The following is a 16,392-nucleotide window of genomic DNA, read 5'->3' as shown; positions in this document are numbered from 1 at the left end:
AAAGAGAGAGACAAATCACTAACACACAGACATATTAGAATGATTGACAGAAACGAGGCAGGGAGGAAACACACGAGAGGCTTTTTGATGGAGTATGAGAGAGAGAGAGAGAGAGAGAGAGAGAGAGAGAGAGAGAGAGGGAGGGAGGGAGGGAGGGAGGAGGATGGGAGAAAGAGAGAAAGATAAAGAGAGAGGGAGGGAGGGAGATGGGAGAGAGAGAGAGAGAGAGAGAGAGAGAGAGGGAGAGGTAGAGAGAGAGAAGGAGAGAGGGAGGGAGAGATAGGGAGTATGAGAGAGAAGAGAGAGAGAGAGAGAGAGAGAGAGAGAGAGAGAGAGAGAGAGAGAGAGAGAGAGAAGGAGAGAGGGAGGGAGAGATAGGGAGCATGAGAGAGAGAGAGAGAGAGAGAGAAAGAGAGAGAGAGGGAGAGAGAGAGAAGGAGAGAGGGAGAGAGAGGGAGTACTAGAGAGAGTGAGAGACAGAGAAGGAGAGAGAGAGAGAGAGTACAAGAGAGAGGGAGAGGGAGTACAAGAGAGAGTGTGAGAGAGAGAGAGAGAGAGAAGGAGAGAGAGAGGGAGGGGAGATGGGAGGAGAGAGAGGCGGAGGGAGGGAGTGTTGAGAGCTATTTAAGTGTCGGAGCGGGGCTAAAACACCAGCCTCTGAACTCCCCGTGTGTGAAGGGAGGACAGACCAGACACACACTCACCTGTGAGACCCTCACACACCTGCCCGCTCACACACACACACTTTCTCTCTCTCTCTTTCTCTCTCTCTCTCTCTCTCTCTCTCTCTCTCTCCTGGAGCTCCTGCAGCAGAGATGCTCAGGGTTCAGGCCGTCCTGCTGCTGGCGCTGGTGTCGGCCGGAGCCGTGGATTTGGGAAGCGCTCCGGCCGGCTTCTATCCTCGCTTCAACCCCTTCTTCTTCCTGTGCACTCATCATCACGGAGAGCTGGAGGGGCCCTCAGGGGCCGACGGGGGAGCAGAGGTGCTGCTCACCTTCCAGATCCACGGGAGCCCCGCTGCATACGTCCCGGGACAGGAGTACCAGGGTGAGTACCGGACCACACAGCCAGCCGCACTCTGCACTTCATCAATACAAAGGGGAAACACTTTATTTTACAGTGTCCTTGTTACATCTGTTACATGTAGTTATTATAGTAATATCAGTAAATTATGCATAACTACATGCAACTAACCCTAAATCAACAACCCTACATGTTGTTAAATAATATTACTCAGTAATAAAATATATAATTGCACTGTAACAATGACACCTTAAAATAAAGTGTAACCTAAAAAGCAGGTTTTTGGGGAGTTTTCCTTCAGCAGGAAATAAATGAAAGAACACATGAATGTTTAAAAATGTGCTTCAATAACCACTCAATCAAAAGAGAATTTAGGGGTTCACTATGAAAAATTATTTTTGGAGATTGTTTTACAAGAAAATACTATATCAGTCTTTCTACTTAGAAATGTCAGCTTCAACTCAATGTGTTACTTTGTAATTACTTGTGAAATTCACTAGCATTTGCTGAGTGAAAATTGTTGAGTACCGGAGCAGACGAACGATGCATTCAGTCACACTCTGCTCTTCATCAATAAAAGGGGGGAACACTTTATTTTACAGTGTCCTTGTTACATATGTTACTATAATAATAACAACAACAGTAAATTATGCATAATTACATGCAACTAACCCTCAACTAAACCCTAGTCCTACCCTAACCCTATAGTAAGTACATGTTGTTAAATAATATTACTCAGTACTTAAATTTATAATTACACTGTCACAATGACACCTTAAAATAAAGTGTAACCTAAAAAGGAGTTTTTTGGGGAGTTTTACTTCAGCAGGAAATATATGAAAGAACACATAAACATGTAAAAATGTGCTTTATGTGAAAGAGTCAAACAATAACCACTCAATCAAAAGGGAATTTCACTGTGAAAAAATATTTTTGGAGATATTATACTATTTCAGAAAGAAATAATAAAATACTATTTCAGTCTTTCAACTTTGAAATGTCAGCTTTAACTAATTGTGTTACTTTGTAATTACCTGTGTGAAATTTACTAGCAGTTGCTGAGTGAAAATTGTTTCATTGTTTCATTGTTTCAATGTTTCAAAGTTGTTGTTTTTTTTTTTTTTTGTTTTTTTTAATCGCTGGTAAAGGGAATAATTGCAGGTGGCCAGTGTTTTTTGCACTGGAAAAGTGTCTGAAATGCATTTCAAATGCAAAAAAAAGTGTTTCAAATGCATTTCATTGCAGGTATGGATGCAAAATCCCAGTTCCTGCATTTGAAAATAGATTCAGCTCTGTATGTGCGAGCGAGATGCTCGTGTGTGTGTTTATGTAACTGAGTGCAAGTATTGATGTGAAGTCGAACTGCTCTCTTCCACTTTCCTCCGTTCTTCAGTGCCGTCTGTGTGATCCCGGCGCTCGCGTGTGGGCGGATTATCCGGAGGCCAAACCGCTAGATTCGCACAAACAACTCAACAAGAGCACAACAGGTGCAGAGAATATGAGAGAAAATCAGATCAACAAATTACATGCAACTGGAGAATCTAAACATTCCCACTTTGCCGATATAACTCTGCAGTGTAAAACTAAAGAGGAGCGCCGCAGGTTTCGGTCTTGGTTAAATCTACTCACAGATTTACTAGCAGTTTTTCAGAGTCCGAGAGCCGTGGTTTGTGATGTTTCTGAAGACTGTTCTTTGTGTCAGAACAGAAGCGTGAGGTCTTGTGTTCTCCGCTTTATCTTTCTCATCCAGACCTGTGAGATCTGCAGGGACGTGTTCGCACTCGACACACACACGAGCCGAGCGCCGGCGTCTTTGTGTGTTCGGGGGTCGTGAGGATTCTGGGGGATTAATGGGGATGGAAGGGCTGAAAGACAAAGAGAAGAAGCCAAAGTGCTGCACATTTATAGAGTGTCAACATCCGGGAAATAAATACAGAAATAATCATGAAGAAGATGGACTGAGCGAGACAGGCAGAAATGCAATTACACTCCGTAATAACATGAATTAGTGTGATTGATAATATCTTCATAAGGCATGATAGAGTTTCAGTATTTGAAGGCGTTTCTCCAGTTTTGATATAAACTGTCCCTGAAGGCTGTACTGAGTCGCATGAGTTCTGAGACTCGGACCAAATCAAAGTCAAAGTTTATTTCTCAAATTCTTGCTTGTTCACAGTGAAGTGAAGCCTGTTAATATAGGAAAAAAGGTAAACAAGAAAGGCAAAAAGAATAAGACATGAAGGCAATATTGAAAACAAGCTGAGAAATGAGTGCAGATGATTGACAGGTGAGAGTGTGTATTATCTGTACATGAGGTTAAACTTCAGCTTGATATGCGGATGAGAAGGAGCTGTTGTGTTTCTGAACGCGTTCTGAATATCTTTGCTGTAAAACTTGCCATGGTTCCCTCTGTGCGCTTTGCATGCTGGGCTTTTTAACGCACACCTCCTCTTTTGACGAGCTTTACAATAGCGCACTGATGGCGAGCCACTCCAGAACCTCACGCTTCGACACGCTCCAGAGTCCCATGGGAAATCAGATCTACGTTTCAGCAGGCTATATGTGCTTTTTGTGAATTGATACACTAAAGTGTGATTTCCATTCCTTTTTCACCATTTATCCACACGTCTGATTTATCTAGCACGCACTGACTGCTACATCCCAGACCTTTTTTACACACAAATGATGGAATCAATAACTTGAAGCACATATTCAAGACTCTGTCCTTTGTAGAAATAAAGGGTTTTTTAATGTACCATGGGTGCCATGAAAACACTGTATAGTTCATTCCCTCATGTTGATCCAAACCTGTATGAAAGTTTTTTTTTTTTTGCTATATTTGGAACGCAAATGAAAATATTTTTTATTTTGTTTAATCATTTTTATCCAAGCAGTTTGAGCTTCCATTTGATGAGCTCTATATACGAATAAATGCCTATAAATCTGTTAAATGTGTGTTTCGAAGATGAATGAAAGTCAGAATCAAAAAAGTAAATGATGACATTGGCTACTTTTCATTTTTTGGGGGTGAACTGTCCATTTAAGTGTAACTTCTCCATAGAGAAAATTATTTTGATTGTTTTCTCTATCGTAGACACGCTGATAGAGATTCTTGGAATCTACAACTAATTATCAATTTTATCATTGATTAATCTGTAATCGATTATGTCTTCTATTGATCAGATAAACAAAGCAACAATTATTTTCAGTATTTTATTATTTTATTTATAATAGGGTTAGGTACAATGACTTTTGGTAAATGTATTTTAAATCAGACTCGCGCGCTCCGTCTGTTTGACGCGCATGCGCACGTGGTGCTCGTTCACTGAAGCCTGAAGATGGAAAAACTCTGACATTACAGGTAATGATATAACCGTCAAATATAAGTTATAGGAAGGGAAACGAACACTTTAAACAGCACACACAACGGTCAAAGCACCTGGCAGGGCTAGTCGCGTTAAATGAGTCGTAATATGAATCTTTCTCGTGTTTTGGACTGCACTTTCCCACACCAGCTCATTGAAACTGCGTCCGTTGAAACGCCCAATTCACTGTAAAGTGACGCGACTGGCGGATGTTTTCAGCATACGCGATTAATCGATAATGAAATTCGTTGCCGGTTATAGACCATTATCGATTTGATAGATTAGCCTTTGCACCCCGTTAATAAATAAATAAATAAATTGTAATAATAATAGGCTAATAACTCCTGCGCTGGCTTGTTAGATCAAACATCCTCGAGACAAGAAAACTTTCTGAATGGCTTGTTCGGCATCTGTCAACAAGGCTTTGTTTACAAGCAATATTAAAGTCCCCATGATATCAAAAGGGAATTCCTGTTTGTAATAGAATATTGCAGTGTTTATTCTAAATGATTTATTTATTATATGATATATAAATCTATAAATATGATTTATTAACATAATTATTGTTTTAAATAACCTTGAATCAGAATAACTGCAGCTTCTCTTTTCTTCTCTGATGACGGAGGCGGGGCTACCTGTCACTCACATGAGTTCAGCCAATAGCAAACCACAACCATCCAATCAACTCCCCACAGACACAATCAAGCCCCGCCTACATTTGTTGTTGTTCCAGAAGCGTTTCACTCGACATATGACCCAATAGAGGAGAAAAGTCCAACACAACTTCCCTTTCATGACTTTAACATGCAATGATCTGATTTAATTGAGGGCTCTGATTTCATAAGTGCGTCACTCAAAAGGTTTTGTACCATTTGTGCATCTGTATTCTGTGATTGGATCGCCTGAGGATGATGCTAATACCAGATGAAAGCAGTTCTGATTTTATAAAATGCATTTTCAATTACAAAGCCCGTTCTCTGACATTGGACAAGTTCAGAATGCACATTTGCGAGGCATTAAATAAAGAATAATGACTCCTCTCAGTGTAACCAAATGAATTCACTCGAGATACTTTCCAAAGCTACGAAGCGATAATTCATGAATTGTTTTGCAGCCCATTGTGATGGTTCTCTGCATAATGTGATCGCCGGCTAATGGGCAAGGCTGCTGACGGCTGCCTGTTTGGCTCCCGATGTGACAGTGAAACACGGCTCAGAATTAATCCGTTGCATCTGGCCACGGGCTTCACCCCGGATAGTGATGATGGCAGTCGAACACGCCAGAGAGATGCCAATGCTGTGCCAGGTAGTCATTAAACTCAATACAAAATGGCCCACAATGATGCCAGTGTGCACAAACCTGCAGCCATCTGTAAGCGGCTCCTCGACGCAGCCATTTCAGTCTCTAGCTTTTAGAAATGAAATGATCCAGCAGTCTCTAATGAGCGAGTGCTCTTGAGGGTCCTTGAACACAGGCTGATTCACGGGTGTATTTGGTTTTCATTGGTTTGTTTGTGCTTGAGTGAAGTTGGGGAAGTTCCTCAACTGCAGTTTATGAATTACTTCTCTGTCATACTTTCAGTCAAGCTATTTATTGTGATTGTAGAGGTACAAGATTACTGAGTATTTGATGGAAAATGAATCATGTTACTAATGACTTTTTTTAGTTGCTTTCAAAAATCCCCTACAGAAATAAACACACTGTCATTCAGCATGAGTTACTCTGTGCAAGTCTTAATGAGTGAGTCATTGATTGATTGATTCACCTGATTCAAACGTTTCATTCAGGAAAGAAGTGACTCACTGCATCTCAATTCCCAAATGGCTTTGCTCTCTTTCGCTTAGTTGCACGTATCCTGTCACCATCCTCGCCTGTCAATCATCTTGTCACAGTTAAAATCCTCCATATTTCATTTAATTTGAATTCCTAACACACCATCCAGGGGCTTCTGGCAAACTCTTTTCAACACACTATGCTTTGGGATGCACTTATTTTAGTCTCACATATGATTTAGGATGGATAGTATGGACATTGGGATGCAGGGACTGTCTCTTTGAATGGGCAATTGAATCATTGACTCATGTGGTGTTCTGCTGTGGTTCTGCTTTGTTTGGAACTATTTGAGAAATAGAGCGAAAGCAGACAATAATGTGTCCAAAATGTAACTCACAATATTAACTTCTCGTTTATCTAACTTCTTTGTTGTATAAAATCAATATCACATTTGCAGTGGCTGAAAACAGCACTCTTGCTTGTGTAATATTGCTTAATTATAATATATGATATTAATATAAGACAAAAACTCACTGAAGCAAGTGAGTTAGAAAAGCTCAATCAAAATAATCAAAACTGCTATATGTTTTACTGATTGATTTTTCCTGATTGCAAAATAGACTAAAGGTCAGACCAGGACGATAACTATAAAGTTTTAATAGTCGCTCTAACTCTGAGAGAATCACAGCACAACTATAACGATGACGACGCCGAGGAACGATCACGTTCAGAACGATGTCTTCCAGATGATGAAGGAGAAACTCTGACAGCCAATCAGAATCCTGCTCTAAAGAGCTCGAGCATTTAAAGAGACAGACGCCAAACCGCAGCGCTTCATATAAACAGGAGGAGACCGAGCGCTGCTGTGAACGCTGATAAACTATCGTTATAGTTATAGTTATGATCTTGGTGTGAACGGGCCTTAAATGTAATAAAAGTCCCAGTTGCCGAAGCGTTTGTGAATGTATGGACAGAGTTCCAGTTAGGGCTGGACGATTTTGGCTTAAATCATTATCGCAATTAATCGAACAAGTTACTTCGATTACGATTATTGAACGATTATTTTATATATATTTTTCTTTCTCATATATCACTAACAAGGCTTATACTGTAAACATGTTCATGGTTATTTTTTCTAATGAAAGAGTGCACAATCCTGTCTTTGTGATTCTAAAATAAGGAAACACACAGAAAGCTATTAATGTTTATTTATTAAATATTTCAAACAATTAAATCAAACAAAGCATACAATGCTTGAAATAAAAACGTCTTATAAAAAAGTAATTTAAGTTTTAATGTAAAAAGAAAGACTGGACGGTGCGGAGTCACGTGACTACACGCGCGCTAATATGTTTTAAGGGGAAAGTACATTAACACACAGTGGGCAGAAATATTAATAGGATTAAAAAATCTAAATAATCGACTTGGTAAAATGACGTCGGTTATAGGCTCTGAATTTCGGTTTCGATTACTTTTCGATTAATCATCCAGCCCTAGTTCCAGTTGAGAAACATGTAGTTTTATGGGAGGGTTTGTAGAAGCATTTCACATGTTCCTCGTTCCTTCAGCGACTGTGATCACAGCCTCGTGTCACTTGAGTTTCACAGGCAGATTAACGCCGACTAAACCACAGCAAGAGACAGAACCGTGACGCTGGGACCCGTTTAAAATCAGTAGATGCATTTCGTTCTTCTTTTATTTTATTTCTGCTTTTGCCACTTTGACTGAGAGAACAGGGAAGAGATTGACCGTACATCAAGAAGAGAATGGAATCAGAAAGTGTGTTTAGATGACGACGGTTGCGTTTCTCACCCATAACTTCCCGAACCAGCTCCCAAAACCAGTTCAGACTCGTCAACATTAGTCTGAGAGCTTCTGACCTCGAGGCCAAGCTCTTTGTGAAACAGCAATGGTAGGAAATGCGAGTGGTTATTGTAATTTGCACTCCTACTTTGTTTGTTTTATAGACAAAAATAGCTCAGATCATATTATGGTCATTAAAACTGGTCTTACAGTGAGTTCAACCACATGTGTTGTTCTGTTATATGTAAACAGTACTACATTTACACCCAGCCTGAGAACAAGGCGAAGACGACAGCTCTGCTCACGTTGACATGTCCTGCACGATAAACTGAGTCTGACTGAGAGTTCAGCGTTTCGGCTCTCAAGCGTGTCTCTTGGCTGTTCCACACACACGTCTGCTCTTCCTTCTAATACCCTGGAACACCATTGACATGGGTCAATTGTATGCAATTAAGATTTATACATCATATGAAAGCTGAATAAATAAGCTTTCCATTGATGTGTGGTTTGTTATGATAGGACAATATTTGGCTGAGGTACAACTATTGAAGATCTGGATTCATTGAGAAAATCTCCTTTAAAGTTGTTCATTTATGTTGGCGATTGTGCAGCATTCACTCACAGAAACAAATGTTTTTATATATTTACGGTGGGAAATTTACAAAATTTCTTCATGCAACAGGATCTTTACTTAATATCCTAATGATTTTTGGTATAAAAGAAAGATCGATAACTTTGACCCATACAGTGTATAGTTGGCTATTGCGACTCCAGACTGGGTTCGTGATCCAGGGTCACATATTAAAGATGCACAAGATCTAAACATTTTAAAATCCAACCTAAAAACTCTTTTTCTTAAGGGTTTTAATTATTTTGTATTAGAGTGTGTTCTTGTGCGCTTTGTATTTCTATCTGTGTATTTTTTACTTTTATTCTTGTTTATTTTTCTCTTTGTATTTGTATTGTGTAAAGTGCCTTGAGAAGCTGCTTTACAGGCGCTATATAAAAAATAAATAAAATAAACTAATAGGGTTAATATGAACAAAACTATCAGAATCTCAAGTTCGACTCTGGATTCTTTCAGACTGATGTAATATGGAGATGCATGTGGAGATATGTAGTGAAGGTTCAGTTGTGTGCAAAACTGTGAAATATGAACTCTATGAATGCAGTGTTTTCGTGTGTGTTCTCTGGAAGAGCAGAACAGCTGGAGCTTCGGGTCATAAGTTAACTTTAAACAGATATTACAGCGTTTGGATCCAGTCAGTGTACACTAGTGCTGTGGATGATGTCTTGGTGATGGTGTAATATGTGTGTGTGTGTGTGTGTGTGTGTGTGTGTGTGTGTGTCAGCCCATAGAGATTCTGCTGTACCATCAGGATACATACACGGCAGAACGAGGGAACTCAGAGTGATATGTGATTAATATTAAAAGAGCTGCAACTTCTGAGTGTGTGTGTGTGTGTGTGTGTGTGTGTGTGTGTGTGTGTGAATGTGTGTGTGCTCTATGCTCTATGACGAGTGTTTACAGTAATGTTGATGTGAACCTGAACGCTTGAATCCTCTGAATCATCCACAGATAGCCAATAATCCAGAATGAAATCTGCTGATGCCGAGACCAACAGTTAGATAAAAACCTCTCCCAAATAACGCTGCACTACCCTCTTATTTAGTACACTATAGCAACAGTGATATTATAGGCTATTCAACTGCTATTTAATTTCAGATAGACAATAATAATTACACTCAAATAAGAACAACTAAAATGCTTGTATACAAACTCAGTTGCTCGTAAGGTAGTTTTCTTAAGCACTCTTGTGTTCATGGCAGATGTATTGAAATAAACATATATGTGTGTTCTTGAGAACCGGGCGAGTGTCAGTCGTCCTCAGCCTGTCCTGCTTGCCTCTATGTATAGTTAACAGTAAATAAGCTCCTCTCTCATGTTTTAATCTAGTGATAACAGTGTTAATCTCCTGTCCGCTGTAGAGGAGATCCCCTGGGATCCTCCTCAATGACAGTCTTTAGTGTTCTTTTCTCTGTTTGATAATGAGGATCCATGTAAATAATGGCAAACTAATCATGAAATCCAGTGGTGTGTAAGATGAAGCTGCACATGCCGAAAACATGAATTATGACAATATTAAAGTATGCATAATTCAAAGTCAAAATAGTTCTCATTATTTCTTATAGAGCCTGTGGTTTAGTTTATCCCAGAATGTTAATGATTGTTTTAACGATATAGCATGTAATTACACGTTAAGGCTGTTGGCACGTTATTCACGAATGAATCAATATGACTTCAGTCGTATAGTTAGTGTTGGTTCTTGATTAGTTCATACCTCGACTTACACACCGTTCACTGATGAGAAAAGGCGACGTATGATTGCAGACATATTACATATGAAGCAGATTCAAAAGAATGAGTTACATTCAGGATTAGGCATATTAGATGTACAAAAATTGTAATGTAATGTAATGTAGTCTGTAATAAAGATACTTATTCTTTAAAAATAAATGAAATGATGTCAAACAATAATGGGAGAAAAATAAAAATAAGCAAGGATTGTCTTTTGACTCTGAACTCCCCAATGAAGAGTTACTCAACGCTTGAGACTGAGTTCAGATCAGTGTTTCAGATTAAATCAGAACTTATGGTTTCCATATGCCGGAGGTTTTGGGAACAGTGTGGCAGAACTGGTGTTGGAGGATCTTGTTTCTTCTTTGGAGAAGAGGATAACTGAGCTGTGTTTGCATACTCTGTGAATGAGTGGAATATAGATAATGTGCTAATGTGCAGCGTTGAGCTCATAAAAACTGCAGTTTGAAATATCAGACCTAAGAAGGGCCGCGCCGAGAGCAAGGCAGGTGAAAGCTATTCACCATTCTCTTTCATCTCTGTGCTTTTGTTTCATACACAGATCCTTCTCTCTCAGGAATCACGTTTTTGAGATGCATGTGCTGAAAATGTTCCACTGCACTTTTATTATAACTGAATATTTCCCAAGGTAGATCCTTGTGGAAAATTCCTTACATAGTTTGTGACAGTGAATGATGCATGGTTATTAACCAATGAGTAATTGGAAAGATCTGATTTACACTTAGTCTTAATGTATATTCCCGGCGATCCATGGAACAGAATAAAGGAACGAGCTGAAAGACATTTCTGACCTCATAATCGAACGGCAACGAAGAACGATCTACTCATTCGTCAGTCAACCACTGCGCTTAAGCTAGGTTTCTAAACGCTAACCGCTTCCAGTTGTGAAAAAAACTGACCAGTCAATGGAAGTTGAGTTAATGCCGGAGCTTCTTTAAAATAACTGAGAATTCTTCCTAAAACATCGTCTGTGATCGTTTAACAGTGTAGTCAAGCCGGTGATGTTCATCGGATGTCCAGATCACACACTGAATCAGAGCGTTTCCCCTGAATACACTACAGGCACGAGGATAAAGAAAAACATGACACAACCCTGGGCTGAGTTTCTCCATGTTTCACAACACAATTCCCCGAAGTTTCCGCAGCGGTTCGGAGGGTGTTTATGGAACAGATTTTGAACGTGTTCTGGGTGTTTAGTGAGTTTATCTGTCCGTGAGGAATAGATGGAGCTCTGGAGAAGTAAATGTTCTGGCTTGTGTAAAGGTCTATCTATCTATCTATCTATCTATCTATCTATCTATCTATCTATCTATCTATCTATCTATCTATCTATCTATCTATCTGTCTGTCTGTCTGTCTGTCTGTCTGTCTGTCTGTCTGTCTGTCTGTCCGTCCGTCCGTCCGTCCGTCCGTCCGTCCGTCCGTCCGTCCGTCCATCCTTCTATCCATCCTTCTACCCTTCCGTCTGTCGTAATTGCACTGAATGTTTTGACTGTAATCTGTTGCAGTGTTTCGGCACATGGAAGTGATTACAGTCATCTTGCTGACTTCAGGCATTCAAGCTTTTGCTGGCAGAGATCCTGAGCCAAATAATCCTGAAAACTGTCATTTTTTCCCCTCTCATAAATAGTTGTTAGTTTTGCAATTTTCAGTCACGAGAAAAGAGAAAAGGAACATAGCAGTGCGAATGGATTGGGTGGTTTTCTAAAAGAGAGATTTATTTGCATAGTTCATCTCTAACGCAGTGAGCTCTCTGCTCATCACTGTCCCAGAATCCCTTTCCCGCAGCGTCATGCTGTGGGAGCGTAAACACATGGAAAATCTCACAGTGACTAAAGACTGTCACTGACTCGAGTAGCACACACACCGGATCAATGCGTTTGTGCTCTCACACACTCCACACAGAAGACAGTTCACCTTCAGTTCAGGATTTTAACTTCCCAATGTGCATCTGTGCACTTTCACAAATAAATGTCGGTCATTGGTCAGAATGTTTCTTATTGACGTGACCTTTCAGTTTAGACATTAAACCTCACTGATGCTCTTGTTTATGAATGGGAGCAAATCCTGTCATCCCTGTTCAACTCATAGTCGAAGGAGCAGGGATGGATTCATGCTTTTTTTTCATGCTTTGAAATTAAATGTTGGAGATGCAAGAGCATCAGTCGGGTCAGGCACCGACCTGTTCACTCTCAGGAAGAAATGTGCAAAGATTGTACCTTTCTGGACATAACAGCTGTCACTGAGGTCTTTGTACCTAATCTACCCCTGAAAGGTTTATAGCAGTGCCCTAAAGGTACATGTTACTCAGTACAAGTGCTGAAATGCACCGTTTATGGGTAGATAAGATGTTTCCAGTGACTTCTGCTCTAAACCTCAAACTAATCCTGCACAATTGTTTCTCACAGTGTGTCTTAACTTGTATCCATTCACCAGCACTATACAATTCTCAATGTGGACTATGCGGTGTAAATGCATAGGAAAGATTACCATTATGAATTTCTGCAAAGCTGCGTTGAAACAATGTTGATGATGGTAGTGCACAAGGTCATTGACATGCTAGAAAAGAACAAAAAGAATAAACTCCACAAACAGAGTCTGAAGCACAACATCCTCTAGAATGACTGAAAGAGCCAAACTAGAAGGGAGTTTCCACATACTTGTTGAAGAAACAGAGAACAAGTTGCTTACATTTTATTGCAAGCCATTAGATAACAAGACTACCAGTAGCCAATCAAATGGTCTCTAACTCAGTGCTGTTATCTCGGCTCTGAGGAAGTGTCTTATTCTAGTTCTCATTAGTGTCATGTGTACAGAATCCTGCTCTTTTTCCAGTGAGATATTAGCCAGGAGTGTGTTTCCCGAAAGCATCGTTGGCCAACTATAGTTGCAAGTTCTGTCGTTATCAGCAGTTCAATGAGTCTGTGTTTCCCGAAACCATCGTTCCAACGAACATTCGCAAACAGCATCGCAGAGTTGTGTGTTTGAATGACGGCTCTCGACCTGTGGTTAGAAGAAGAGTTTCATGTTTGCATGACGTGGACTCAATAAATCCTGATCTTGAGCAAAATAAGCAAGCTGACACTCAGTACAATCTATATCTTTTATTTAGAATACATACAAATGTCATTTACGTCTTTTTGTTTGTCAAGAGATTTAAAGCGTAGTTTTTTGAAGAGTGCACATGTGTGAACGAGCTCTAGTGAGTAAGAACGAGCCTATGATTGAATCTGGAAATAAAGCAAAATAACTGAGAAACATGAGAAATAGTCCTCAGATGTCATGTCCGTAATTTATAGCAAAAAATCAGGCATTAATTCGATCTCAAACAGATTAATTAAAAGTAGCTATTACTCCAACACCTGCGTGACATCATTGTCCAACGTGGTTGAACGAGCAATTTGCGACAGTACGGTTTTGAGAAACAGTCGTGACGAGCTAGTTGATTTCTTCAACGATGCATCGCACTATGGAAGTGAAGCAGCGAGTTATGTCACTGTAATAGAAACACATCCCAAATCAGAGCTTGCACAATTTAAAACGGCAGTGTTTTATCTATATCAAGCTCTATTATGGCATCAGCAAACCTCAGAATAACACTTCCGCAATGTGTTCTGTTTTGGAGGAAGTTTGAAGAAAGGTTAGCTTGTATTAAGAGGTTAGGAGGATCATTAAAAGAAGATGTTCCTCAGGAAGCCGACCTGTTAATGTGTGTGAGCGCGATGGAGTGTGTTTGACAGCAGATGAGCCGACCTGTTAATGTGTGTGAGAGCGATGGAGTGTGTTTGACAGCAGATGGCATGGCCAGCAGGGCAGAGAGGCAAGAGAGGGTTACGCAAGAGAATCATCACAGTGTGATCAGTGTTATCCAGCTGTCATCGACACACGTAACCTCATCACACACTCCTGATGACACGGCAAAGGCCCGGTGTCTTCAGTCTCACGGCGCAGGTTCAGCAACACTCAGCCTGAGACTGAGAAACGTCTGATTCTGGCCCGGTCGGGGAACAGATGGCCCGAGCCTCTCCCGGTTTCCGGCTTCTCAAGGGCACACGGGGTTTCCAGTGGGATGTCAAACACAGATCAGATGGCCACGGATGGTTACGCTTCCTTCATATTGCGAGCGTCTGACCTACACAGAGGTGGAAGAATCGCACTGTGGTTTGATGGCTGGAACTACAATATCCTAAATCCGTCGAGGAACCGGAGAAACGTTTTAAAAAATGAAAGGGTTTTCACAGCGATGCCATTGAACTGTTTCCCAACCCTGTTCCTGCAGGAACACCAACACTGGATTAGACGTCTTCTTATCTGACCCTTAACTTCGGGTCTTGGAGTCTCTTCTAACGAGCTGATGAGTTTAATCCGCTGTGTTTGACTGGAAAGAGTTTGTGAATGTGTGGCGTTGGTTCGAGTCCAGGAGCGCGGTTGGGAAACACTGCCATAGGAAGAACCATTTCTGGTTCCCCAAAGAACCTTTGGGTGATCAGTTCTTAAAAGATTGTTTGTTTTTTCTTAGTTTGAAGAATTTTTTTATTATCTAAACAACCATTTTCCATTATGAAGTATGGAAGCTTGTTTCCACCACAGAATAAACATTTAAAATATAATTGCGACTTTTTATCTCAGAATTGCAATATATACCGATATTTAGTCCAATTCTAAGAAAAAGAGACTTTCCCTCCAAATTGCGAGTTTATATCTCACAATTCTGACTTTATAACATGCAATTGCAACTTTATATAACACAATTGTGAAAAAAAAGTTACAATTACCTTTAAATTTTTTTATTCAGTGTCGGAAACAAGCTTCCACAACAAAGAACATTTTGTGTGATGGAAGTGTTAATGATTCTCCATTGAACCATCAATGCCAATAAAGAACCTTTATTTTTAAGAATGTTTATGATGTACAGAAACAGGAGTTTAAATGGCCATTTCATTTCCAGCACGCTCCAGTCTGATCTCGTGACTGGGAACCAGAATCACCAGCTGATTTCAGACAGAATCCTCTGGTTCCAGACTACACTCTTCAATGGGTTCTCTATAGAACTCAAGGGTTCTCGACTCAATTTTAAAGAACCCCAAAAGATTCTATATAAGCAGAAATGTCTTAAATGATTGGATAATACTTCCGTGTTTAACAGATTATTTAATTTTTCCAACTAGTGATAAAGTATGTTGACAAGTTGTTAATTAATAAAATGTAATTAAAGTTAAACTAAGTCCATCAGATGATCCAGTGAGGGAACCCCTATAAGGTAGCCGTAGCCTCACAGGAAGAAGCTGCTTTGAAACTAAATATATTATAAGCGTTGTACAAGTAAAACTTGCTGAAACGGAAAGGACTGGACTATTGCAAGCATGAAGGTTTGATGTATTCATTGCACACTGGCAGGCGTTGTTCCTCTGCCATGCTGTTAACTAAGAGTGAGGTAATACTCAGGCCTGCCAACTCTCTGGCTTCAGTCTTCAGCTCGTCATCTGGCGTTCAGGATTCGGCAGGAGCTGATCCGATGACGGAAACACACACCGGAGTCTTAACCGGCTGAATCTCATGATCTCCTGTTAAACCAACACTGTTCCTGCACCTCGTCCCAATACAGCCGTTCCTCTTCTGTTTGCTATTCTTTTAAAACAGAAAACAGCTCCTCATGTTAGTGTCAGTGTGTCCAGGGACACTCCCAGACCCGAGGTTTATCAATACTTGAGTAGGAGCGTGGCGGTGAGTGTTGGTAATGAGGCGAACCACATCGCAACATCTATATTGCATGATGTGCGGAGACACAGAGAGATGAGGAGATCTCACCGAAGACATGGCAGGCACGTTTACTATGTTCCTATCTCTCTCTCCCAACGGCACGTCGAGTCTCTCTCTGCTAAAGACAGTCAGATATTGCTCATCGGGAGAGTTGTGTGAGTGTGTGCGGGTGTGGAGTGAATGCTAAGAGTTCTCATCAAAGCGCATGCAAACCCCCGCAGGTGAATACGTCTGTTTTTATGAGTTACTCTCTCCAGGTTCTCCTCTTTTCTCCTCCCTTCCCCCGCT

General features: G+C 40.4%; 1 protein-coding gene across 7 annotated transcripts in view; it reads left to right on the top strand.

The window, feature by feature from the left end:
- The first annotated feature begins 676 nt into the window (after positions 1-676).
- The window catches only part of reln (reelin), a 179,758-nt gene continuing 164,042 nt past the window's right edge, over positions 677-16,392 (top strand). For all 7 annotated transcript variants that reach the window (XR_014030641.1, XM_081372562.1, XM_081372561.1 and 4 more), the window contains exon 1: positions 677-1,047. Coding sequence is in view for 6 of the 7 variants with exons in the window: in XM_081372562.1 (XP_081228688.1) it covers positions 816-1,047 (232 nt within the window). In the remaining variant the exon portion in view is untranslated. The remainder of the gene's footprint in view (positions 1,048-16,392) is intronic.

This window comes from Scardinius erythrophthalmus (genome assembly GCF_964197995.2).
Source record: "Scardinius erythrophthalmus genome assembly, chromosome: 8".
NCBI classification, from domain to species: domain Eukaryota; kingdom Metazoa; phylum Chordata; class Actinopteri; order Cypriniformes; family Leuciscidae; genus Scardinius; species Scardinius erythrophthalmus.
This window is presented reverse-complemented; position numbering and strand designations above follow the sequence as displayed.